Consider the following 25577-nt stretch of genomic DNA (forward strand, 5'->3'; position numbering starts at 1 on the left):
ATTTTAGAGCTCAACTATGATTGGTGGTTTTGTCTGTCAATCAACATAAATGGCCAATGGTGACGTTCCATTGTCACAACCTACCTACTATAGTCCCTGCAATCCAATTGGCTCAAAATGTATTCCATGAGTCCTCCTACATTTCCAGTGGAAATCCAACAAGGTGGAAAAAGTTAGAAAGCTGTCAGTCAGCGTCAGGCTCGGTAAGTTGTTTTCAAAGTTACACACACACAATTTGATCTTCGAACAGGGATACAACGCTGACACATGTAGTTGTCCTTGACATTGGGGATAACCAGGATTGTGCGCGTCTTCGACAAGTCTTGATACATTTGTCAGCGGTTGTTCAAGTCGGCTGTGTTTAGTTAGCCCGCTATCGCTGTTAGCATCGGTTAGCCACACTGCCCGCTAAAGTTAAGAGCCACCCGTTTAATTTAGCTTAGCACGATAGCATGACACATCTGTGCGTAAGTGAAAGTGGCTCGTTTTTTTTTTCACGTTTCTCGATGTCTCGCTGTGATAGACAGACAGACAGATAGATAGACAAACAGACTTAAATGCTTAATTAATGTCTGTGGTGAATTGTAATTGCAGCAGCCCAGCCAAGCATAAAACCACAACATAAAATGCCAGTGGCAACGTCAACTGTTAATGATAACAATATTGAGCTGCATCTCTGGCTTTTCTTTAAGAGGAGATTTGCGTGCAGTGCCATTGTTCAAATGAGCGTTATAAAAGCTTTGTTTTTAGTGTAATTTATCTAAAGATCATAACTTTTATTAACTCTGTTGGTACTCTGAAGGTTTATATCAGCCAATACCACTAAAAGCTGATACAGAATGGGTGTCAGTGTATTGTACTGGAGCATGTTTACACTAGTGTTGTTCATTGTATGTTTTCTGTGTAATGTGATTCAACCTGAATTCCTCACTCTTGTTTTGTGTCGCCTCTAGATGTCTGTTCGGTGATGATGCCCTTGGTTTTCAAGCATGTGTCAGTCTGCCCTTGTGAAACACATCCACAGAAATGAGTAAAGACTACGCACGGATCGAGATGGACCTGGTATGAGAGAGGCCGTGTTGATGGCGTCATTAGTGTCAGCTAAATCTACTATTCCCAAACATTTCAAAATTTGTGTTGTCTGTGACGTTCCTGTTTTTTTTGTGCTGTAAATTGTGTGTAAAATATTTTTGTTTTGCAGGCTTTTGGATCAGCCAAGCCCTACGGGTCCTCGAGAAGTATTGTGAGGAGAATAGCTACTAGTCTTCCTCTCAAACCCTGCCCCAGGGTTCATTTTCAGGTGAGGGAAGGTTAACAGGATCATCTTTTTTTTTCTAGTGGCGTGTCATTCAGTCTTTGAGAATGTGGTATACATATCTTGTATTTTAAGATGATGGCATGTTGGCCATGAGAATTCAAGTTCTTTCAATTTGTTACCTATGACATAGCCCTGTCCTCTCTTGTCTTTTCGCCTGTCTGTCCCCGCTGTTGGAGTCACTGCCATGTGACAACAAATCACACACCCTCTTCAACTTTTGTTTACCTCCGCTTGTCTGAGTGTTTTCATTTGTGAACCATAAACAGTGGATGAAGTCACGAGAACCGATATACTTTTTTGATATGTTTGTTCAGGAGTTTTTAAAACTGTCAGCGAATGAAACTTTTGCAATATATTACAATTCAGTGGCTTGTAATTTTACAAACTGATTTGCTTGTCTTTTCTTTCATGTCTCCTTCAACACTGTGCTTTCTCTTTTCTTCTTTTCCTCTGTCTCCAGCCACCCTCCCTAGCTATGAGGAATGCAGTATGTCTGCTTTAGGTCAGTTTGTTCAGCAATCTTCAACAACCTTGAGCTGATTAAAGACCTTCTGAGCTACCTGAACCTCTTACTAACAGCCCCTCCTTCCCTATCTCCTTCTGAACTGCCCTCCTTTTTACCCAGTTACTTCCTTTATCAATCAATTCTTATTATAAACAAGTGTTATTTGTTGAAATGCAGTGTTGTAACGTGTACTTGTGTGTGCGCTTCTCTGGCATGTTTAGTTTTTTTATGTCAAAATGTTGAAGATGTCTGGTCTCTTTCTCTGACAGCTTCATCCGTTCACCGAGGACGCTGGTGTCCTGACTGGCGCCAGGAGGCAGAACTGTCAGGTGGCTTCTCTGGCTGATATTGGCTGGATTGACAGGGAGGAGGAGGAGGAGGAGGAGGGTGATGAAGACTACTTTGGCAGACCCAGGTTAGAAGAAAAGAAAGAGAGGCATTGCAGTTCATGTTAAAGAATGAACTTGTTTCTGTGAGTTCACTCTGTCGACCATGTGGAATTAAAAAAAAAAGGGTCTTATTGAAACAGGTCAGGGATGCCACAGGGATTTGTGTTTCGAGCCCGCCAGCCTCATCCTCAGAGGAGACCCTTACCACGCCGGAGGTCACTGCCCAGCCTGCACCAGGGGGCTCCAGAACCCCAGGGGCCAACATTTGCCAATGATGAGGCCATTCAGAAGATCAGCGCACTGGAGACAGAACTTGCCAAACTCAGAGCTCAGATAGCACAAATCGTACTGGCTCAGGAAAAGAACACACAGCCAGGTATCTCCTCACACCCTCCAAAAACATACACTTCGCTCCCTCCCCGTTGCATGAATGCATCGTTTAAAGTTGTTTTGCTCTTTTTTGCGCCACTGTAGTGACACAAAATTTCCCCTAGATGGCAGCAGAATTTCACGTTGCACAGCTCTCATTTCTTTTCCTCTTTATTTTGCTTCTCCTTAGTTGCTACCACAGGGGCACCACCTCCTCCCCCTCCACCCTGTGGCACCCTGCCTCCCCCTCCACCACCTCCTCCTCCACCACTGCCACCCCCAGATCTCCAGCGGACATTCTCAGCCATCGATTTGATAAAAGAGCGCAGAGGGAAGAAGACAGACGGCCAGACAGTTTTGGATTCAAGGTCGGCAGAAATCCCCAACATGCTCGATGTCCTGAAGGACATGAAAAAAGTCAAGCTGCGGTCAGTCAAAAGGTAGGCCTCCACTTTAGAGGTGAAAAGAGACATAAAGTCAGTGGCTATATTCCTCAGCTATTGCTGTAATACAGTGTAGAGTTCCATGTTTATTAAAGGTGGGTTTATGCATTTGTTCTGCCTCTAAATTTAACTTCATCATCAGGATGACAAATAAACTCCTGTATCTCCTTGAGCAGCTGCTATAAATAAGAGGACGTGCAACACAACTAATCGAATTCTAATGATTAGATTTCATAATTGCCCTCATGGCCTGTGTGCTTTCATAGTCGTCCAGCGGAAGGTGATGCCAAAGTAAAGTCCAGCGAGCCTGCAGATGCTGCCGCTCTCATCGCCGAGGCCCTGAAGCGCAAGTTTGCTCACCGTTATCGAAATGACAGTGAGCAAGAAGACAAAGAGGAATTCAAACTTCCCGTTCCAGACGTCAAACCTCGAACAGAAACCCCTTTGGTGAGAGACTGTTTTCATTGTATTTTCTGATTCATAGCTAGAAGGTGTATATTTAGACACAAAGAAACAAACAAATTAATCATCTAAAAAAAAAAAGTACAGTTACAGCCATTAATTCATCCTTGGTGGACTGACTGCAAAAAAATGTTACTAAAATAATCTCAGTGCTTTGATTTTCAGTAGACTGTTGTCTGTGTTTGCCGATATTAGTTCACTCATCATCTAATATTTTAAAATGAAATCTCTGTGTCCATTCTTACTCGTTCTTGCATCACCATTGGAATCAAGTGAATGTAACATGACTGATGTGACTCTTGTCTCAGTGGTCTGCAGGGTGTCGCGTACTTTATTTTGCCTTCTGTCTGTTTTCACAGTTTGGGCAGCACATGTTGAAAACAACTGGAAAAAGGAAGTTGCTCTGAAGCGGCGACTGGGTGTGTGTGTGTGGGTGTGTGTGTGCGCGTGCGTGCGTGCGTGTGTGTACATGTTTTAAAGTGCCTTATCAATGTTTTTAATATCTACTGTTTCTGTGGAAGGACAAGGGACTTTGCCTGAACTAGATGACAGGCTGCTCCAAGTATCAGTCATCTCACACGTGTCGCATCCAATGATCATCCCGACCATGTTTTTTTTTTGCACTTTTATAACTTATAATATTAGCTTTGTGTTTTACAAACAAATTCTTTTTGTTTAACTGAGTGTTTTGTATTTCTGTTAAGAGTTTAAATTCATCACAGTCCTGAGGGAAAGTGTCAGAAGCACTCGCATGTTTAGGCAACACTACAGAATCTTTGACATTGGCTTTATTGTTCAGTCTTCATCAGGTTTTTCATTAAAACTTGTTGCACATAGCAGAGTTGGTCAGTTTTCCAAAGGGCCTGTGAAAGCTGAAGAGTTGTTCTCCCACAGAAGAAGAGGAGCACTTTCTTACTTCTGGGTTATTGTAATGTATTGTTTATATCTGTATGCTGACTTGTAGACTAATTTATGATTGGGATCCATGTATTTATGTTGTAGTTAAAGAAGGTAATTTTGTTTTTAACACAGTTAATTATGTCCTAGAGTCATCCTTTGTTTTTTTTCTGTACATGTTGAGCCTGTGTAAGTTGTGTCCTAGTTGCCGGTCTTGCCACGGCTTGTCTGTCTTTTGCTGGTTCAAATATATGCATCCCAGTTGTAGTTGACGTAATTTATCTCTTTACTACGATCATCTTTTAAGAGCCAAAGACATTCCAGTGATGTTCTGCGATAATCTGCCTTTTTGTTTCGCATGAATGTTAAATAGCGAGGAAATGACACCGCCGTATAACTGTTAAGCAAAGTCCATATTTCTCGGTAATTGACGGTACATGTGCAGTGTTTTGTTTCTGTACCTCTTTTGATAAGATCTGCCTCTTATTGCAAAACACTTCAACTTTTCCTAGAACTTGCTCACAGTTCAACAGCAACACTACAGAAATACTGCATACTTGTAGTTGACTTATTTCAACCAAACTCAAGGGTCCTAAGGTTCCCACCGTTATCAGTATCCCAAAACTATATATCATCCATTTGTGCCAGTAACCGTAACATTTCCCTGCCTCAGTTTGGAAATGTGACACGCAAAATATGACTCCTTTGAGTTGTCAGGGGTTTAGGCAGTATTTCTTTCATAGTGACTGACTGCACATTGTTCTCAGTTTTGACCAGTATATGACAGTGTAGTTGCTGCTTCAAGTCAACTCTTATTTTAATGAGGGAAGGAGGTCTGGATATGATTTAAATTTATTATTCAGAATTTTGTAGAAAAGTTGTCTATGAAAATGAACTTGAATTGTCAAATCTCTTAATAAAAGTTTATGGTCTGTCCTGACTTGTTTGTTTTTATGTTTGTATGTTTAAGTGTAACCTTATGAAAGTCACCTGCCTTAACTTACAATTAATATCATTGACCAGAGTACATACTTTAACCATGTGTCAAACATTTGTCAACAACAGGTTTTATTATTCAAATTGTAACTGCAACAGGCATGTATCAAAAAAGTCAATACAGCAAAGCTTTTACAAAATCTGGCTCGACACTTAAGTCTTCCCAAAAATGGCTGTCGCAACAAATTGTAAACAGTTTTATCAACAGTCTTACAGCACTTACAGCAAAATACAAATCAGCTAAAGTAAGAAAAGCACCTGTTATCTTTCAAAATGTTTAAACACAAACACAATTTGTGCCACTATACAGAATCAAAGTAGACAAACCAAACACAAAGAAATGGAATGTTCAAAGTCACTCGACCATTTTGTTTCCGTACAAAAAAAAAAGGACAGCTGGAGTTGTTCCTCACAACAAAAAGGCAAAGGGATTGGACAGTGCATTCAAAGACAAGCACACCATGCACTTGATGGGAACAGAAGTTGGTTTGGTCACTTAGCATAGTTTGTGCATAGTTATAAGGCATCAATCGAGCAGTCCTTTAGGTTGCATGTGGCTGTGAGAGACATTCTGCGGAGAGGAAGAGTCTCCTTCAGTAGATCCTAGCCAGGAAAAAAAAAAAAAAAAATACAACCTTGCATCGCCCGCAGTCACCTCCTCCCCCTCTCCCTCCTTATAAGAGACTGGCAAAACCCTGAGCGAGTCGAGTTGCGTTGAGTGGAGTTCCAGGTGAAATACATGTGCAGTGAGAAACTGATCTCCAGTGTGGGAGGGAAGCTCCCCCAAGTTCAACCAGCACTGGAAACATCACCAGAAAAAGGGCTAATTTCTACAATACCTTCGCAGGATGTCTTGGAGATGTCATGGAGACCGAGCTGCATGCCCAACACCATCATTATTTGGGAGTGCAAGAACACATTTTAGCACAGGTGGGGTTACTTATGGCATCTGGTGTGTTTGAGTAAGATTCTGCTCATGGCTTCAACAGTGGGATGACAGTTCAAACAAGTGGTTCTTCACATCTGTGCTTCGAAGGCAAACCGTGGAGCCGACATGATTCAACTTCAGTTCAAGGGGAAAGAAACAACAAACAAGGAGATGCGTAAACAGTCTTCGTAGAGGCAGCAAAAGGACTGGGCTTGTCACATTTCTCTTTTTTTTTCTTTTTCTTTTTTTTTTTCATTACATGAGGAAGAATTTTCAACACAAATGCAACACGGCATTACTCTAAAGTCTGAGGAGGGTCTCATGTCTGAATACTCCAGTTGTCTCAGTCAATTCAGTTTAGATCATTCTTCAAATCTTTGTTTTCAAATGGCACTTCAAAATACCAGAAAAATGTCTTCAGTTCTTATACTGCTTTCCCCTTAAGGTTCACCAACAGAAAAAGTGGTGTGTTCAGTCAGTAATGCCAAAACTACAGTGGACAAATAAATAAAACAAAGCAAATAACAGAAAATACAGCAGTAGCCAAATGAGGTATCTATGTATTGCTCTATGCCAAAAAAGAGGAATTAAAATTAAATAAATTAAATAAAATCAGTGGTTTATCAAGATGGGAGGCAAAAGCAACAAAACATAAACAAGGTGTTAGGATCAGGTGGGGCAGCAGGCTGTTGGATGCCCCACCAGGCCCCAAGTGTGTGATGAGGCCTTGAGGCCGGGGGTCAGGGGTCATGAAGTTGAGGTGAAAGGGCACACGAGGAGTGTCAGGATTCTCTGTTTCCCTGAGGTATTTCTTTGGAGCTGGTTCCTCCTGTGGCTGTAGCTGTGCTGCCATCTCTACGAGCGGCAACGTCTTCTGTGTCGGTGCCGGCTGTGCTAGGTTCCGCCTCCTCGGAGACAGAGGTTTGTTCCTGCTGTAGGCCGCCCCAGCTGGCCTTGTTCAGCCCCATGTGGCCCAGCATGGTCTGAGACAGACGTGTGTCGGAGAAACGAGCCCACTCTGCAAACAGCGGCTCCGCCACATACGTCATGAAGCCTGAAGTGGGAGAGGAGACGGCAGATGCGGATTAAGGCTAAATATAAATATTAAATACAACATGCGAGTGCAAGGTAAATACAACAAATGTACAAAACAGCTACTTGCCTATTTGAATGTTGCCAACTGTGTTTGTCTCTCTGTCACAAAGTGGGCTGACTTCAAGTTTGTGCTTCTTCTCAATGTCTCCTACAGGAGCATAATGAAATATAACACATGTAATTAATATATCAGCATACATATATTCTACTATCTACTTATAAAAGTGCAAAAAAGGAAAGAGAATGATCAACGGCATAAGCAAGCTGCAGAAATGAAGATAACCTTGCTGGAAGAACTCCTCTGTCACTTTCTCACTCCACTGTTTGCTCAGCTCCCAGGGTCTGCAGGGGTTACAGATGTCTGCACACTTCAGAGCCATCTGCACAGGGTGGGAATAAAAACAAAGTAAGAGCCTGCAGGTTTGCTAATATTCAGAAGTGGCGCCTGTAACACAGAGGACGTAACTGACCTGCAGGATGAAGTGTCGGTGGCTGGCGTTGCTCAAGCACAGGTTATCCTGATCCAGGTGCATGCGAAACCTGGACAAGTAGTCATTCTGTCTGCTGATGTCCGTGGCCAGGATTAAAGAGCCCAACTCCCTCTCCAAGTTCAGGCTGAGAGGTCAGAAAGTACATTTATTTGCCAAAATAATCTGTTTTTTAAGCACTGACTATGGTGTCTGTTGGCATTGTTGGCATAAGTAGAAAAGTCCTTTGAAATAACTTCAATTACTTTTTTTTTTTTTTTTTGTGGGTGCTTAGCAACAATTCAGTGTCAGACTGACCTGTCCTCAGCAGGCAGATGGGAGAACAGACCGGTCTCTCTGAGCAGGCCCACTGCTGACTTCCAGTGGTGGTTTTCCAGAACTGAGGTATTCTGTGAGTTCAAAAGCAGACATTGTGCACAGACACATACATTGTCAGCACATTCGTAAGTAACTTCTGGCAGGCTAAACAGCAACCGTTGTGAGGTCTTACCCTATAGAGTGTAGCTAGATAGTGGTCAGTCTTGATGAGGAAAGGCTGGTTGACCCCAGGATGGCCCAGGTCATGAGTGGCGGCTGCTACCAGTCCCAGCAGAATGTCATAGGAGGTCAGAGACTTTGCATGCTGCACTCACAACAAGACAATAACATGATTATGATGATGGATCATTAAAATACAAATACTCCTTCACAGAAGCACTTTCACATCCAGAAGTTATAAACTGACATTCAAGCAACTTTTCACGCAAAATCTTTTTGTTTATACATAAAACTCATACATTCACACACAAAACCAATGAGATGGATTAATGGTTGTGCTGGATCAAAAACCCTTAGCTAAAGAAAGAACTCAAGTATATCCCTTTAAATTTTGAAAATTCAAGAAGCCTAAGTAATGGCTAACAGCCAGCTGAGTTAAAGGTTCTTTCTCAAGCCAAACATAACAGATAAATCTCTTGTCTGCATGTCTCACCATGGGTTCCCGCAGGTAGCAGTACATGGCCTGTGTGACATCTGCAGCGTGGACAGCGTTGTGGTAGGGGTTGTCGCTGTGGTAGTCCTCCTGGACCATGACCAGGAACCTCCAGAGTTTGACCATGTCCAACTGGAAGAGCTCCACCAGGCCATACTGGTTCAGCAGGTGGAAGGTCAGGGTGATCAGGCTGTTTCCTGAACAAGAAGACAGATCAGAGTGAGCATCCTGCTTTTATGTGGTCTCTTCTCACTCGTATGAAACAAAAGAAAAAACCACACCATTAGACACTGTTGCACTGTAAAATATCGTCAATCTATTATGCTCCAGGAGTTTTATTAGTTCATCCACTTTTTCTCAACCTTCCTCGCCTTCTTCTTATTTTAAATAATTACTTGTTTGTGATTTTAAATAATTATTCTTTCTAGAGCACTAAGAGCTGTGGTCCTCCTGTTTTTGAGGTTCACAGTTAACATGTCGAGACAGGCACATGGCAGAACATATCCTGTTGCTGGAGCACATTCTGATCTAATGAGGCTGCTGTCAGTACAGAAATGTCTATTGCTTTTAAAATTCTCCCTATATGAATGTAAACAGGTTCAAAATGAAGAAAGTGTAGACAGAAGCTGTTACTTTCTGAGGCCTGTCACCAAAACCTTCTGTTTACATTGTTGAATTGTCAACTTCCACTGCAGCTGCATTGGAGAAGATATCAAGATATCATCTTGAACCCTCTTCAACATGACTCAAACTGTATGAATGTGAGGTGTTTTTTGCTTTACAAAGTAAAATGTGGTGATTCAGTAACAGAGTTAATTTTCATACAATAAATCCTCCGTGTTGGCCATCCAACAGATGGCGACATCGAATCTAAAGCTGAGCCGATCCTTGATTCCCCAGGCAGCGCTGCAGTACTTCTGTTATCATGACTTTTAAAACACCTTCTGAACAGTATTTCAGGGCATATTTTACTCACCATTTGTCAACCTATCAAAGAGGAAAATGTCAAAATTCCAGTTCCCGACTTTTTCCAGCATGCACTGCAAGAGAGGGGAAAAGAGAAGCACAGAATTAGTGATGTGAAGTCTCAACAAAGCAAGTGCTGTGCATTTCTATAAGTCTCATCATTGTATCATGATGCAAAGGTGTGTCATACTCTGGCCTGTCCAGTGTAGTCTTCATCGAGGATGTGGAGGGGGATCTGCTGGGGGAGTCCTCGCAGCAGGCGGGATGAGTGCAGGTACCTCTGGAAGCTGAGCAGTCTGTGGACCCTCCTTTCAGGAGCAGAGCTGGCTGATGTGGACCCACAGCCCAGCCGTGCTGCACACACAGACACACAAACATAAACATTTTACAAAAGGTGTCACATGTGTTTTTTAGGACACATTTATTTCAAAAGCTCATTAGGCTCGGAGAATCATTTGGGTCGCACAAACTCGGTGGGGATCTGACACCAACACAGTGATATACAAACAGTCGCTGCTGACACAGCCGCCCACTCATAAGCCTTTCGTCTGGGATCACACAGCAGACATGCTTTGTCAGTGGTCTTTCACTCACACACACACACACACACACACACACACACACACACACACAAAACAGCACTGTGTCTGAATAAACTGTGGTTGCAATCCGGAAACACGTCAGCATGGAGTAGGATTACACACACACGCACACACACACTTCTTTGTAACTGATTAATGTTTTATAAAAAAGTTTCAGTGAGTATGGGGGCGGTTATTTTATCAGACAGCTATTCACAAAGCTTTGATAAAAAGCCTCTCACGAGGTTTACACTTAGACACACCTTGGTCGTTATCGTCAGGTGAAATACTGTATGAGAGCAGTGCACAAACATCTGTCAATCTCGCTGGAGAGGAACAAACTGTGTGTGGAGCTACAGTTTGATAACAGCTGGAAATTCCAGATAATTGGCTGTGATTCATACTCACTGTGAAGAGTTCGGAAGTCGATGCACAGGTACGGGTGAGAGCTTCTTCGTTCCGGTTCAAATCCAACCTGACTTCTCACTCTCACATCTCCTAGAAGAAATCAGCACTTATTTCCTCAAGATTCATGCTGCTTGAAAACAAAGGTGTCTAAATGTGCTCGGCCAAGTAGTATTTACAATTATTTTTTCCATTATATAGTAGAATTTATCTTGCTGAAGTGCCACAAGGATGGGCTTTACTACAGGACAATGAACAGAACACAACATTTACACACAGCTGAAACCCTAACCCTTTTCAAGCAAGCCTCTGTTCCACTGTTTTTAGCCAGGAAATATATATTTCATCACAGAGTTTATTTCATTGACCCCTCTAAAAAGCTGAAACTCTGGATTCTGGTTTTCTGGCAACAGATAGATTAATTAACTTTACAGCTCACTAACATTCTCCTCACTTTACTTAATCGCCGCTTTTGCTGATGTTCTGTGTTGTTGCTTTTGTGTCTGTTACTATGCTGCCCGCTTAATATTGTGTGATAAATACTCTTTGTTGAGTACTTTTGTTTTAATAAGTGCTATATAAATAAATATTTGCTTACAACTGTACAATTTAGTACAGCTTCATTTTAAAGACAAAACAGTGGGTTATTTTGTCAGAATTCAGCAGCAAAAATGTAACCAAGCCTCATGGGAACTGTAGTTGTCAAATGTGGACAAAATAATCAATCATTGATCTTTGTTAAAATTACAAAGTGTTGTTTTTTCTGATATGGCAATGGATACACATATAATATAGCTTCACCTCTCTTTAGGCTCAGTGTGATAAAGCCCAACATTTTGGCACTCCAAGCAAACTAAAACAAGCAAAAGATGTGATTTTGTAAATACTATTTGACCCGAGTCTGGTGTATGTTATCCATATGCGGGCACAGTCACACACAAACACACTCCCACATCCCAGAAGAGAAAATTCAATGGACAGACAAGTCGATCAAACAGCTGAGCATGCAATGCCATGTCAGGACAGTCTGCTCTACTATTAGTACTCAGGGCCACTGAGAGTGATCTATAGTCCATCTATGACTGTATTAGTCAGGCAGAGGAACAGGGACAGGCCAGATGGCGGCCGGCCTGCTTGTAGACTGCAGTCAGGAGCAGTGAGAGCATAGTGAGGTGACAGGATGGTGCTATGACACTGATGCAGTAAAATGCTAGTGTGTCGTTCCAGGCAACACTCTATGTATGGCAAGACGCTATATGGCAGTATACTGGTCAAGGTGCTAAACAGTGCAATGGTATGTTTCCAGCGTCTGATTGTGTCACGTGGCATTAGAATTAAATTCAAAGCAGTCACACAGGTGTGTTCCCCCAACCAGTATGTTACTTACTTGCAAACAGCTGTTTGAATACTACACAAGCTCCTATCAAAATACCAAAAACTAAGAATTACAATTCAAGGCATAATGATGCTCAGCATTATTTTAGAACAGCTGTATGTAAAGTTGTTGGTATGAATGTGGAGAGTGAATCCATATCAGTGGCATTTCACGTGCAAAACTAAATTATGACCAAAACAACTCTAAAATTCATGCACTCCTAGACAGTGAGTGTGTGTGTATGTGCCCACATGTATATACATCTGTCACATCTGCAGATGCATGTGCTAGGGTTCAGCACGTGTGTGTGTGTGTGTGTGTGTGTGTGTGTGTATGTGTGTGTGCTTGTGTGATTAGTGTTTTTTCAGAGTCACAGGGTCCATGTTTCCCTTGCGGTGCATTAGTGCTGGCGCTCTGGGGTGGATGTAGGTCATGTCATTATAACTGATGTGGTGAAAGCTCTGAGTCCTGCTATTTGAAAGCACATCAGCATTAACTTGGCGGACTGAACCCTGGCCCGCGCAAACACCAGTCCGCATTAGCGTGCCTCTCCTCACACACAATTTAATATAAAATCTACAGAGACAGATGCTTTATGCTGGTGACGTAGGAGCCTGACATCATACTTAGCCAAGTAAAATGATTAAAAAGCTAAAGCTCCTTCAGTCAGCTGAATGAATTGCTGTCACTGTGACTAGACGCACGTGGCAGCAGTCAACCTGAGGGCATTATCAAGCTGGAGAGGAGCAAAGTATAGCAACGTAATGTGAAAGCTACAGTAAACAGGATTTTTAACAAAGACAGTAAGTCCCTACTGTTTAATGCTCCCTGTCGACTCACCACGCTTCACAGCAGCAATCTGATATCTGTGAAGGACTGTGACGGGGTAACACTGTGAGCAGTTCTTGTTTCTTTCTTTCTTGCTGTGCACTCCCAGCCAAAAGCACCAGATCTATGAATTTGGTTAGTAAAAGTTGCATGTCAAAGCACATCTGTGTGGGGTAGACTGATGTTGGGGGTGCACACAGGCTCTAATCGCACCACTATCCCCAATAACCTTACTGACTAGGAAGCCAAGGCTGGCTGCCTCCTGGACGCATCTGGCTCCATCTGCCTGGCAGAGCTATGAGCCCTCCATCCTCTCATCCATTTTCTAAACTGCTTATCCTGTTTAGAGTCGCTCAGGGCAGCACTGGGCAAATGGACACACACACACACACACACACACACACATACAGTATGTACAAACAGGCACATGTACATAAACACAAAAACACACTCTGCCAGTGAATCTTAGTCTGTTCAGGGTTCAACTGAAATCCTGTTCTCTTAACAAATCTGGTCAAACTTCAAAAGAGACTCAACACTACAGATACACACAACCTAAGCCTATTGTGACTGAGAGATTACCAAAAGGCCAGGGATTGAGTGGACTCTGGACATGCACTCTAGTGCGTCCCCATCTCTACATAATCTCTACATCTCCCTCTCCCCCTCTGATTCATCCATTTCCTATCTCACTACTTTTTTAAGCCATTGTGTATTAGAAATGGACATGATCATGGAAAAGATAATCCTACTAATGTCTGGGAAGTGTGTGAATGTGTGTGTCTTGTGAATATGCATGTGTGTGTGTGTGTGTGTGTGTGTGTGTGTGTGTGTGTGTGTGTGTGTGTGTGTGTGTGTGTGTGTGTGTGTGTGTGTGTGCATTAAGAGTGGGGAAACACTTACCTAGCATACGAATGTACAGCGCGGTCTGGTCGGAGCTGTCGTAGGAGATGGCCCCTCGTCTCTGAACAGACACAAAGGAATATCATCAACAACTGTTCAAGGTTCATACCTTATAAACATAATGCTGCACTGCATATAATGCTGCACTGATATTATGACACCAATAACAATAATAACCAGTAATAAGTCCCACCAAATTATCACGACCTCATGGCCCCAGGCAATTTCTAATACATACAAAGAGCTTTATAAGTGGAGGGTGGTGTAATGTGGTGCTACAGTTGGTTCTAATCTGCTTCGATTGTGCGTGTGTGCGTGTGTGTATGCACGCACATAAACTGTTACCCTGATAAGCATGTTCCAGCTCCATATCATCAGCCTGATACGGTACTTACACTGTTACTATCAGTCATGTGAGAAGTGCACACATACATGCACGCACACACACACACACACACACACACACACACACACAACAGCACAATACAACAGAAAATTCTGAAAGATTATGAATATGTTTTGATCTGACGTCAGCTGGTGAATACAATTTGAATGAATTTGAATTTGTATTTGAATTGACTTCAGTGGATCTAACACCCCCCCCTGCCCTCCCCATTCCTCAACAGCAGAGTAGCTGATACATTTTTATAATAACTTAATATTCTGGATAGCATCTTTATGTCTAAATTTCCTTCTTTGTAAAATCAGTCTGATAAATTTAACTCAACACAGCGGCATCACAAGCAGACTTTTTCTAAAAAAACAGCTACAGGGGGTTTTGATGTCCAACAAGTTTAGTGACCAACTGTTCATTCATTGAAAGTCGATCTAAATCTAGATTTAGGATGCAAGGATAAAACAGAGTAAGCTTTCTTTGTCAATCTAGGAGAATTAATCTAGAAGTGATGAGCAACTTTTTAGTTTCCACTGTTGTGCTATTATGTTTAAGTGTTTGTTGAAATACTTGTCTGAGACAACAATCAAATCACATCAAGTCAAATCTGATCACAGTTTCCTGAAAAGAAATGTACTGGAAACATTAGATGTGTATGTTTGAATAAGTCATTTATTTATACTGGCTCAACATGCACGGAAGGTTCCAGTGCTGCATCAAACTTACCAACAATAAACAAAACGAAACAAGAAAAAAAATCCTGAGGGGTTACAAGCAATCTACTGTGAAATTAAACAATGCTATATTTGGTTTGAATAAGGCTGCTTCTGTTGAAATAAAGTTGCTAAGTTGTCTGTTTTGTCCTCACTTGTGCCTACACCACCATGTAGTGCCAACCTTATGGGAGGTAGCTGCAGCAGTAGAGCCACTAGCACAGTAGTAGTTGTAGCGCGTATAACAGTGGTTACGGCATATTTGCTATGTCGACAGACAGCTGCTCTGGGTTACACTGAAGTGTTGGCTCACCTCTCTCTGCACTCCACACATCCTGGCCCACCTCCAGGCCAACTCTCCAGTCTCCCCTCTAGGGCTGTCCTCATCTAGGCTTACCCATTCCACAGGTGCCAGACTGATGGACTAGCTGTCCAGTGCTACAGATTGTTTAAGAAAAGGACTAGTGTTTGACTCAGTGACAGCTAACTTCTTGACTTCCTGGCTGACAGAATGACAAAGGGGCTGACTGGACAGAGAGCCTGTAGTCAACTCTGGCCACCCCCAACACCTACCAACCTGCAGGGGTCTCCTACCCACTCCAAAGAAAGCCAAAGAGCTGTGAAGTCAAACCTCCACATGTTCTTAAAAACTAAAAAACAAACTAGTGAAAAAATGACAGAAATCTAGACATGGTCATTTATGGCCCTATATTATAGAGACTGAACCAGAGCACAGTGATAAGGATGATATTTCTATCTATCTGTATTCTGGGACGATTTAATGACAACTGTCAACAGGTCACACCAAAAACAGGTGCAAAGACAAACGTACATGCTTGTACACTCATTAGTTCAAATCCTTAGAGTTACTGCGAATCGCCTTCACACACATACATACACACCTGACACTGTCTGTCCTCTAAGCTCATGACAGCCGCCAATCCAAAGCTAATATTTTACTGGCTAGCAAACAGCTTGACTCAGGGTGGGTAATCTGCAAAGCTGTATTTTAGTGTCAACAGGCCTCTGTGTTTACACACAGCACCGGTGGTTAGTGTGAGCACTATAGATTGTGTGTATGTACGCATGAGCTGTGTGTGTCTGATTTTTTTTGTGTGTGTGTGTGTGTGTGTGTGTGTGTGTGTGTGTGTGTGTGTGTGTGTTCGAGGGTTGTATCAGCTGTAACATGCGTGGGAACTGTATAATTCTGGCTCTAGGGCTGGGAATGAAAAGAGTGACCAGCACTGCCAACACTTGCCCAAACAAACCTTTTGGCCGAAGCTTGCAGCAAACACATTCTCTCACACACACACACACACACACACACACACACACACACACACTGGTGCTGCCACCAGTTGGCACTTAAGTGGATACCGGCATGTGCTCCCTTGTGAGCTATAAGAAGGAGGCGGTAGAGAAAACACTTTGTCAATGTCACTTTCCCACTGTGAATGGAGGACAAAGTCACATTTTACCCTTGAAATGGCCAGCCCACAACACACACCCCTGCCATGCCTTGCAGTGCCAACACACACTAAACCATCCACCCGTGCGCCTGTCATGGTCCGACATTAACTTCAGTCCCTTTGTCAGCAGCATGTTTTGGGCATTTATGCTTCACAGCTGAGAGTGAAGAGAAATAAGGGAGACAAAGATGCAGGATGTCAAAGGCAGCACTTGAACTTAATGCCACATACGCACAATTCAGCTATGTAACGTAGCCCATAAGTTTGACAACTCTGATTTGCCGCCAGTCTTTGCGCCCTCTTATCAGATTTTTTCAATCACATGAAACATTAGGAATGTAGTGCAGCAGGGATTAATCTCCTTTTTTGAAATGTCTGTCTGATCGAAAAGTTTTTCACACTGGATTTTACGTAAGTATCACACTTTTGTTTAATTATAAAAGTCACAAGCCTAGCTCAATATGTGTATTTCATGCAAGAAGCTAGAGAGAGCTCAACACTTTGCACAGCTGCATAACGATAACATAGCATAACCCTGCCAGCTAGCCACTGGTAAGGATTGACCGTGAAGTAGCTACAGAAGGTAGCATGACCACTGAGAATAGTGACCGACTGCTAACTCCATTGTTTGATAAAAACTGTTGAGCATCAAAACAGATCTGAATATTTTTCAATGCATTTTACTCTGTGGGTCAGGCTTAGATTTTGCAAAGTAAATGAACTGGTTATACAAAGACAACCATCAGCAGGCACAGCAGAGGTGAGTCTCAATCCACCAACTAGAAATATGGGTGGTGCAATGCCCATATCACAGGTTCTGATCATGGTTGCCTGTAGGTGCGTCACAGCAAAGGTATCCAGCTAAATGGAAATCTGCCAGTTGATGAAAGGCTGAGAAAAGCACAGATAAAACACCTTAGACATCGTCAGTGGGTTTCTTAGGGAACATTCAACACCATCGTCATCGTCAGTCATAATGGTGATGTCTGATGGGATGTCTGGATGGAGCCGAGCTACAAATAGCCTGAGACATCTGTTAATCAAGCAAATACACTCAAAGATGCCTTAAAAAAAATTCCCTATGAATGAGTCTCAAATTGCCTGCCAGGGTACGCATACATTACAGTAAATCTTTGTAGGGATAACTTTTAATTTCAACAGAGAATCTGTTGGATTTTTCAAATGACACTAAATAACAGTGGGGGTCTCTGGTCTTGTTGATGAGGCCAACTGCAGTCGGAAAAGTAGCGTGATGTTTTGATCCTGACAGTCCGCAGCTTCCTGCCAGAGGGGAGTGACTCAAATAGTTTGTGTCCAGGTCGGGAGGGGTCATGTGTGACTATGGTGCCCAGAAAGTGCTCTACAGTGTCCACGGGGGAGTCACACAGGACGATGGGGTGGGTGGGGCTGGGCACAGTAAATCTCCCACCTGTTACCAGACTCGTCCCCACCAGAGATGCGTCCCATGAGGGTGGTGTCATCCGCAAACTCCAGGAGCTTGACAGACTGATGGCTGGAGGTACAGCTGTTAATGAACAGGGAGAAGAGAAGACGAGAGGAGAAAGGACGCAGCCTTGGGGTGATCCGGTGCTGATGGTCCGGGAGTCAGAGACATGTTTCCCCTGCTTCACATGCTGCCTCCTGCCAGACAGGAAGTGAGTGAGCCACCTGGAGGTAGAGTCAGGCACGCTCAGCTGGGAGGGCTCGTCCTGCAGCAGAACAGGGATGATGGTATTCAAGGCAGAGATGAAGTCCACGAACAAGATCCTGGCATAGGTTCCTGAGGAGTCCAGGTGCTGGAGGGACTGATGCTTTGGCTTCACTGCTGAGCCTTACTGGTTGCCAGTTTGCATGTGACCCACAGCCTCTGGCATCAAACAAGGCAGGGCTGGGATTAAAACTTCTACCAATCTGTCAGCCTATGGTGTTTTTTCTCTTCAGGCTGATGCAAAATGTGTAAAGGGAAAAATCTGACTCACGTTTATTAAGGAATGAACTCATCATCTATCCATCTCTGACGTATCCTGGAGAGAGAACCTTTTGAAACATCCAGAAATACAAAAAGTCTTTTGTGAAAAACCTCCCTCATCCCAAGAACTAGTATTACAGACAGTAATATACATGTATATATAGTCAAATCAGGCAGTACTACACAGTTACGCACTTACTGAAGCCTCAGCTCATTTTGCCACCTAGATTTTGTCAGTTTGCTTGTGTGAGTGAGCAGCTTCCTCTTATTTTAGTAAAGACAGTGTGAAATGAACCCATGAATATACTTCAAATGAAATTACACTTGGAGCATTTTTCAGAAAAAAATAATTGGATTTACAACTATAATAAGCACCAAATTCGATTCAGGCAAACTTGTCAAAAATGTTTTGCACAGGCATATTAGGTCCATTTAACTAATAATGTCACAAATTGGTTGCAGACCATGTTTTTTTTACTTCCATGAAGCTTTATAATTTTAAGTAAAACTCTACTCTTGTTTTTGAGGAACTATGGAAACATGTTATCTGCTTTGGGTGCCTTAAGCCAAACACCTAGGGTTGCAGTCAATTGGTATTTGCTGACAGCAGTCTGAGAACAAGCCAAATTCAGCTTTGTTTGGGGTTTACTACTAGCATCTCAGCTTAGTCCCGCTGCCTGGGGTCATGCCACTAAGGTTTGTGAGGTCAGGTGATGTCAAAACTTGGGACCGTGTGAGTAACCCCAGACCTTCAATGCTTGTCATTTTCTGACTTTCTGACTACCTTTAAATAGATGCTAACAACATTACAAAGGTTGAGAAATGTGAATTCAAGTGACTTAATTGGAATCTGGTGAAATTCTGCCAGTAAAGGTGTGTTGAATATCTGCTTTTTGTTCCCATGAATGTTTGCAAAAAGCAAACTGACTAATGTAGTGTGCGCCTGCATGTTTAAATCAAAAGGCACAGGATGAGTTACAAGAACTCAAATTCAAAACAGCTCAGTGGCTTTTTCAATCATGCTCTCTTGTCATCATAGCGTTGCGATTGAGCTGATATTGTAGTCTTACGACCTTTGAATGGTATTCAACGGTCCAGTGCACAGTGCAGCATTCTCACACTTCCTTGTTTCTAACACAGACATAAAACCAGCCTTTATGATGTCATTTCGCTTTACAATTGTGTTTCAGCTGAAGACAGGCCTATTGCATAGTCAGTAAGTCAGCTGGGGCCAAGCAAATGAGGAAGCCAGCAGTACTCCTATAAACTGACATATCAGAAACAAAACAGCACACACACGCACACCACACACATGTAAATTCCCGAGATAAAAGCAGCGGGACTCAGCATGGTTTCATAAACTGAAAGCTTCCTTCTGAGTTATGACCTCTTGCAGCGCTGTGCTGTGTGGGACGGCACATTCCAGTAACTGAGTGCTAGGCCATAAATGTGGACAGGTTTGGAGTGAGTGAGTATATGTATATGTGTGTGTGTGTGTGTGTGTGTGTGTGCACCAGCCACTGCATACACAAAAGCCCTAGATGGAGACTACCTGTTGTAAGAGTGTTTTATGAGAACACTGTCCACTCTGATACACTCCAGCTGCAGCGAGTGTTTGAGAGAGGGCTGCTGGTTTGAGGAGAGGCCCGGGGTGAATTGGCCCTATGCCTCAGTCGGCGGATGACAGGGCGGTGTTGTAGCCAAAGACCAAAGCAACATGCTTGTCAAGCAGTAGGCTAATATATCTACAACCAAAGTTTTTATTTTTTTATTTCTTAATGACAGGTAAAGTGTCATAAAATGATTTAAGCCTTCTTTACACAGAGTGCTTTAAGGGGTGTAAATGTGCTTTTAGCTATGCTCTATGAAACACGTAGAATTAAGGGCGGGGGAAGCGGGAGACTTGCTGTCAACCCTGCGCAGGAATTTCACTCATTTCAAACATCATCCCCAGACTCTAATTGCTTCTCTGGGCCAGCTTAAAGCGCCCCCCCCTTCCCCACTGTGGGATGTCTTAAACTTCTGAGGAGGGCAAACAAACGCCATGTCTCTAAACAGTGCACCTGTGGCCAAGTGGATGACCATTTGGAGTTTAAAACTAGTATCACTGGTAAATAAATTTTCCCTTCCTGTACAGACTCACCTCATATGTCTATCGGACTACAGGAAATATGAATATGAATTTTCAGCCAGAGCAGTGTCCGTGTGTGACATTGTGTCCGTTAGTGTGTTGATGTGTGGAGCCACATTCTCACGGCCGATTGCACTCAACACTGCAGCACAAAAACAGAATGGTCATGTGATAAGAGGGGCCCCTTACAGAGAGAGACAGACGGGGCAGAGAAAGAGGGAGAGTGTGTATGTTTAAATGAAGACAGGAAGTAAGGTTTGGCTCCAGTGTATTTACTAAATAATACACATCCTCGCTTGATAACAAACCAGCACCAGGCTTTCCAGCCCATTCACGCAAATTTGTGAGAAAACCCAACTGTTGGCAATGCAAGGGTTAACGTTTTTGTGAAAGGCTCAGAGTCTGAACGGCTCCTTCAGCATTCTTACCACATCCTGAAACGACGTCAATCCGATGGCACTGCGCAGAAAAAACAAAACAAAACAAAAAAAAAAAAACAACCTTATCGGTTCAGTTAAAATCAACAAAGAAACTCCCTCGGAAAGAAGCACGGTAGTGTATTCCTTATCAGGCTCTGCACAGAAACATCCATAGTGTGGATGAAACAAGCAGCGCTATCTTCCACCCTTACGCACAGGCCTATCGTCATCTCCTGTGCCTAAAGATCTAAAATGAGAGGGAGTCAATCTAGGGTCAGTGGCCAACGTACTCTTGATGGTATCTCTGACTGTGATATGACAGACCGAGATGACAACAGATCAGTGTTTCCAGTCAAAGCTGCTTTCCTCCCATTATCGCCAAGAGCCATGTGACTACTCAGACCACATCAATATCGCGCATCTGTTTATTGATTCTGGCATCTCTGCTGTATGTTTTTTTTTTTTTCTTTTTTGAAAAAGTTCAGTCTCATTAGAACGATGTGACTGTGTGCGAGTGTTTTAGTTGTACCAAATTATGACAGCCACCGGACAACGGCGTAGAAATATGCCATGTGCGCTGAGATGTGTGCAGTAATGCCGAGCAATCTTTAAGACCAAATAAATGTGTGACTTGTGTGGTTCCCATTTAAACTACAACTCTTTGCTGTGTTTTACTCCTTTTCTTGTACTCCTGGTCCTTTAATTCTGCAGGAACCTCACCTCAGTGCTGTGTTTACCCTTCACTCCAGAGAAGCCAGAGGGTACTAGCATGCATCACTATATACAAGCAACATGCAAACCATCTTCCACTTCACTTTTAGGAATTATTCAACAAGCAGACAACACGCTTTGTCATAAAAACAATTGAGGCATTGTAATCGATAAATGAGCCCATTTATTTTATGCTGTTGCTGTTTTCAACGCCTCTTCAACAGCATATTCACACCCAATCATAAGCATTCCATGACCACAGAGTGACATATTCTTCTGAGACTCTATCGTGTCCTCAACCCTACTCTTTCGTCCTCTGTTTACAAGAGGAAATGTCTTCATCTGCGGGGGAAGGGGAGGGGGTAGCGGAGAAAGAGAAAGAAAGAGGGGAGCTTGTGAGTGAGCAGAACAAGATAGCCAGAGAAAGAAAAGAGACTGAGACTCCAGCCATCTGTGAGTCTGGCAGCGAGCCAAACCACTGCCCACAGAGCCCAGGCACATGCCTAACTGCCTCTTTCTGCAATGGTAGTCCAGCCCTGCTTCCACAAACAACAGGCCTGTGGAACCACACACAAAAACACAGCAGCCACCAAGGACAAATGCACCCTTATGGTCATAAATAGGGCCCGAAACACAATATTTGTAGAAGTGTAATTGCTCCGCGACAAAGGCTGAGTGACACTGCCGTATGTGTGCATGTATGTTCACCCAGTTCTGCCACTGTTGAGGAGGAAAGAAAGACAAACGACCATGTCAGCAGGTCTTTATGTCGAATAACTGAACCGCTCACTGTTGCTGTTGCTTTTTTTTTTTTTTTTTTTTGCACAACACCTAAAATTGTTTGTAACCATTGTTTAATAATTAATCATTTAACAATGTTATACTGCTTGTAGGAAATGACCCCTTATTCCCAAGAAAGGAGCACACTCACCACACACGTGCTGAATGAAAATGAATGACCAATTGAGAGATCAACTAGTGAACCTGACCAAGAGACACAATAGCTTTACACTTGTGTTTTTATGCAGAGGATGAGCAATGTAGCATTATGCTGGGATTAATAGCCAGGAATCCCTCATTTGGGCAGCAAGGGCCAAGAGTATAGTTTTATAAGTCTTTGTTACTACAGCACAGAGGGATGATGGAGTGACAGGAACGCAAGTATGGAGTGAATGGATGTATGGACGGCTGAACTGGTGGTCAGAAAAGTCGCGTCCAACCAATTTATCCAACATTTAATAACATCTCTTGAAACACTTACAACCCAGTGAAAAAAAAAGCCCACAGAGGAGGAGCAACATTGAGGGCCTTCCATAACAAAGGCAATGCTATGCTATGGAAGGCCATGCGTTAGTCTTTGACAAAGCTGCCTGTGATGGTGTGGTAGGTTCAGCGCGGACACACATGGGTGGTTATGTGGAGCAGGATCCTGCACAAAGCACTAATGGACAGCCCATTGAGGAGGGCGCTCACACAGTCAAAGACAGTAACTTAATGCTTAGTTAATGTGTTGGGAGATGCCATGCAATGCTGTGGGGTCTCTGTTCGTGAGCAAATAGCGGGATGTGCCCCCAAGAGATGAGAATATATTGTGCTGTTTTTATGCAAAATTACTGAAGCAATAGTAAGGATGTTATTTCATTTTGAAAAGCGCACCACTGCGGGGAAGGAGTTCACTGACTCATGACTTGATGTGCAACTTTTCTCTGAACTGAGGTAGCAGGCACTCGTGTTACAGTTTGTTAAGCAAGCGAACTTGACAACAGCATAGCGGATGGTTCGTCTTCTGACACACAAGCTCATACACAACAGTGACTCAGTGGTTGGCTAATGCATTGCGGATGCATTGTACTGCCTGACCAGTTTTTCTGTGTACATGAGAGTCAAGCAAAACCTAACCCCAGACTCATTTTGAGGTATACCTGTTCTTTTCTGTCACCGCAGCGAAAAAAAATATATATATAGAGACAGGCTTACCAGAGGCACATTTTCAAAAGTTCAAGGCTCTGAGAAAGCAGGAAGTTCAAGTATGACTCAATGATTGATGTTTCTTCTGTCAATGTGTCAGGGGATGTTAACATAAACATCAGTGTGGCATGTTCCTTCTGACAAATGTAGCAAGTCCCAGGGGTGAACTGCTGGCTGAAGAGTGAGCCAAGAGGGCCTTTATCTGCAGGCAACATGCACAAATGCAAACTGGTTTTCAGAGATGGCTACTTGTTGCGTGTTTTAGGTCCAAGAGATAAGAAAATGTTGCGTGCATTTGTGCAAGTAAGTGCTCACTGTGTGTGTTAGGGCCTAAATATCCAACAACCACCTGCAAGATTCCTGTGGATTATTGATATATTTGTTTAAAAAAAAAAAAAAAAAAAAAAAGGTGCCGGTTTCAAGGCCTGTGTGATCCCCTGCGCAAAACCAGCTGTGGCTGAATGATATACAGATTAAGATAAGTTGAAGTATTTTTAATTTCTTTACCTGTGACAGCTGTCTTGGATCAGGAGCCCCGAAGAGAGAAGAGCTGGAGCTGAAACTAATGGCTCCCCTCCGGCTGAGGACATGCTTGGGAACCGGCCTGTCTAGAGGCAAAACCGGCAGCTGATAACATACTTCCATTGAATAGTCGGGGCTGGATCCGGATCAAAAATATTAAAAAAAAAAAAAAAAATCTAATATATACTGAAAAAGATAATGAATGCAATGCGAAAATAGATGACTAGTGAATTAGAAAATCTCCCCAAGCCGAAAAAAAAAAAATCTTTCAATATTGTGGAAACGATCTGCTATCGAGCTGCAAAGTATTTCTGTTCATTATGAGCGACTCAAAACTTGCCCAGATCGCCTTCATTGATGCTGCGTCTTCTCTACCTCCACCGTTTCACCTCCTTTGGTGTCATTCTGTAGGAAAATTTTCATGCTGCTGTTGCATTTGCTCCTTTCCTTCTCATTCTGCTCAAATCCAGGCCCACGGACGACGAGACCTCCTTGCCATTTTCTGGGTCTTTATGAAAACGCTTCCTCATTTTCAAAGCAGAAAAAACGTCCGCTCGTTTGCGTTTCGTGGCGTTCACAGATCCGCATATCGCGCATCCCGAAATGAAAACAAAAGGCACGACCACTTCCAAAAAATGTCATCAACATATCATTTTTTTTTTTTTTTTTTTTTTGAACACCGGCGGATGAAGTGAGGCAGCTCCGAGATGTGAGACCTTGTCAGCCGTGGCCGGGAGGTGTTCTCCTGCTCAGACTTCAACCCCTGACGGAATATAATCAAAAGGTAGGGCTTTTCCGTCTCTTTTCAGAAGCTGCATGATGAAGGAGCAGTTGTCTAATTCACCGCTGACCGTGAAGCAGAAAGTGGCTCTGGCTCAGAGAGGGAAACCCCGACGTTCATCTCATTCACCGCGATCCCGGTGCGTTTGAAGGACGCGTGATGGCACGAAACGCAAAACTGTCAACCGAGAAACGATAAGTGAACAACCTAAAGAGTGTTTATTTCCCTACAGCTACCTACCTATCGCCCTAAACATTAGCCTACTGCATGGTTTTAAAACGCACACACCACCTGCCAGAGATGGTGCTGTTGGAGCGAGCAAAAAAAAAAAAAAAAAAAAACGCCCTTGTCTAAGCTCGACCAATGGCGTCGAGGCAGCTATTGTAAGCAGAACGCTGATTGGACAACGCGGCTTCCACGATATAAAACGACTTTTACGATTGGCTATGCGGTCAGGGCGATCCCAAGACCTATATGAGCAGTCGTTTGCAGACGGCGTGGACTTTCTCAAGGGTATTCCTCCACAACGGGGCTTGCCCTGCAGCGGTCCACATCATTGCCTGTGATTACCTTCCTCTCATG

The 25577-nt window shown here is 43.0% G+C and overlaps 2 protein-coding genes and 1 long non-coding RNA gene across 8 annotated transcripts; 1 reads left to right on the plus strand and 2 right to left on the minus strand.

The window, feature by feature from the left end:
* The first annotated feature begins 117 nt into the window (after window positions 1-117).
* On the plus strand, window positions 118-5323 carry mtfr1 (mitochondrial fission regulator 1). Its single transcript, XM_071485242.1, has 8 exons — window positions 118-203; window positions 954-1062; window positions 1202-1300; window positions 2093-2238; window positions 2353-2588; window positions 2772-3021; window positions 3291-3471; window positions 3846-5323. The coding sequence occupies exons 2-8, from the start codon at window positions 1027-1029 to the stop codon at window positions 3891-3893; spliced, it is 996 nt and encodes a 331-aa protein (XP_071341343.1). The 5' UTR covers window positions 118-203; window positions 954-1026; the 3' UTR covers window positions 3894-5323.
* Window positions 5324-5434: 111 nt separating this feature from the next.
* On the minus strand, window positions 5435-25319 carry pde7a (phosphodiesterase 7A). Of its 6 annotated transcripts, none has more exons than XM_071485237.1 (13): window positions 24200-25319; window positions 13919-13979; window positions 12200-12232; window positions 10816-10902; window positions 10017-10180; window positions 9837-9900; window positions 8861-9057; window positions 8381-8512; window positions 8188-8279; window positions 7873-8017; window positions 7686-7782; window positions 7470-7550; window positions 5435-7361 (listed from the first exon to the last, which is right to left on the minus strand). In XM_071485237.1, the coding sequence occupies exons 1-13, from the start codon at window positions 24335-24337 to the stop codon at window positions 7090-7092; spliced, it is 1563 nt and encodes a 520-aa protein (XP_071341338.1). In that variant the 5' UTR covers window positions 24338-25319; the 3' UTR covers window positions 5435-7089. The 6 variants fall into 6 exon arrangements, with proteins under 6 accessions (XP_071341338.1, XP_071341337.1, XP_071341340.1 ...); XM_071485236.1 differs by having other exon boundaries at window positions 10816-10905; XM_071485239.1 differs by lacking the exon at window positions 12200-12232 and having other exon boundaries at window positions 24200-25318.
* LOC139625358 (uncharacterized) lies at window positions 16154-21340 on the minus strand. The gene is made up of 2 exons (XR_011691876.1): window positions 18474-21340; window positions 16154-18361 (listed from the first exon to the last, which is right to left on the minus strand). It is a non-coding gene; the product is annotated as an uncharacterized lncRNA (long non-coding RNA).
* Window positions 25320-25577: the final 258 nt, after the last annotated feature.

Source organism: Trachinotus anak, unplaced genomic scaffold, assembly GCF_046630095.1.
Source record: "Trachinotus anak isolate AG129_WGS33_773 ecotype Australia unplaced genomic scaffold, CSIRO_AGI_Tana_v1 ptg000009l, whole genome shotgun sequence".
NCBI classification, from domain to species: domain Eukaryota; kingdom Metazoa; phylum Chordata; class Actinopteri; order Carangiformes; family Carangidae; genus Trachinotus; species Trachinotus anak.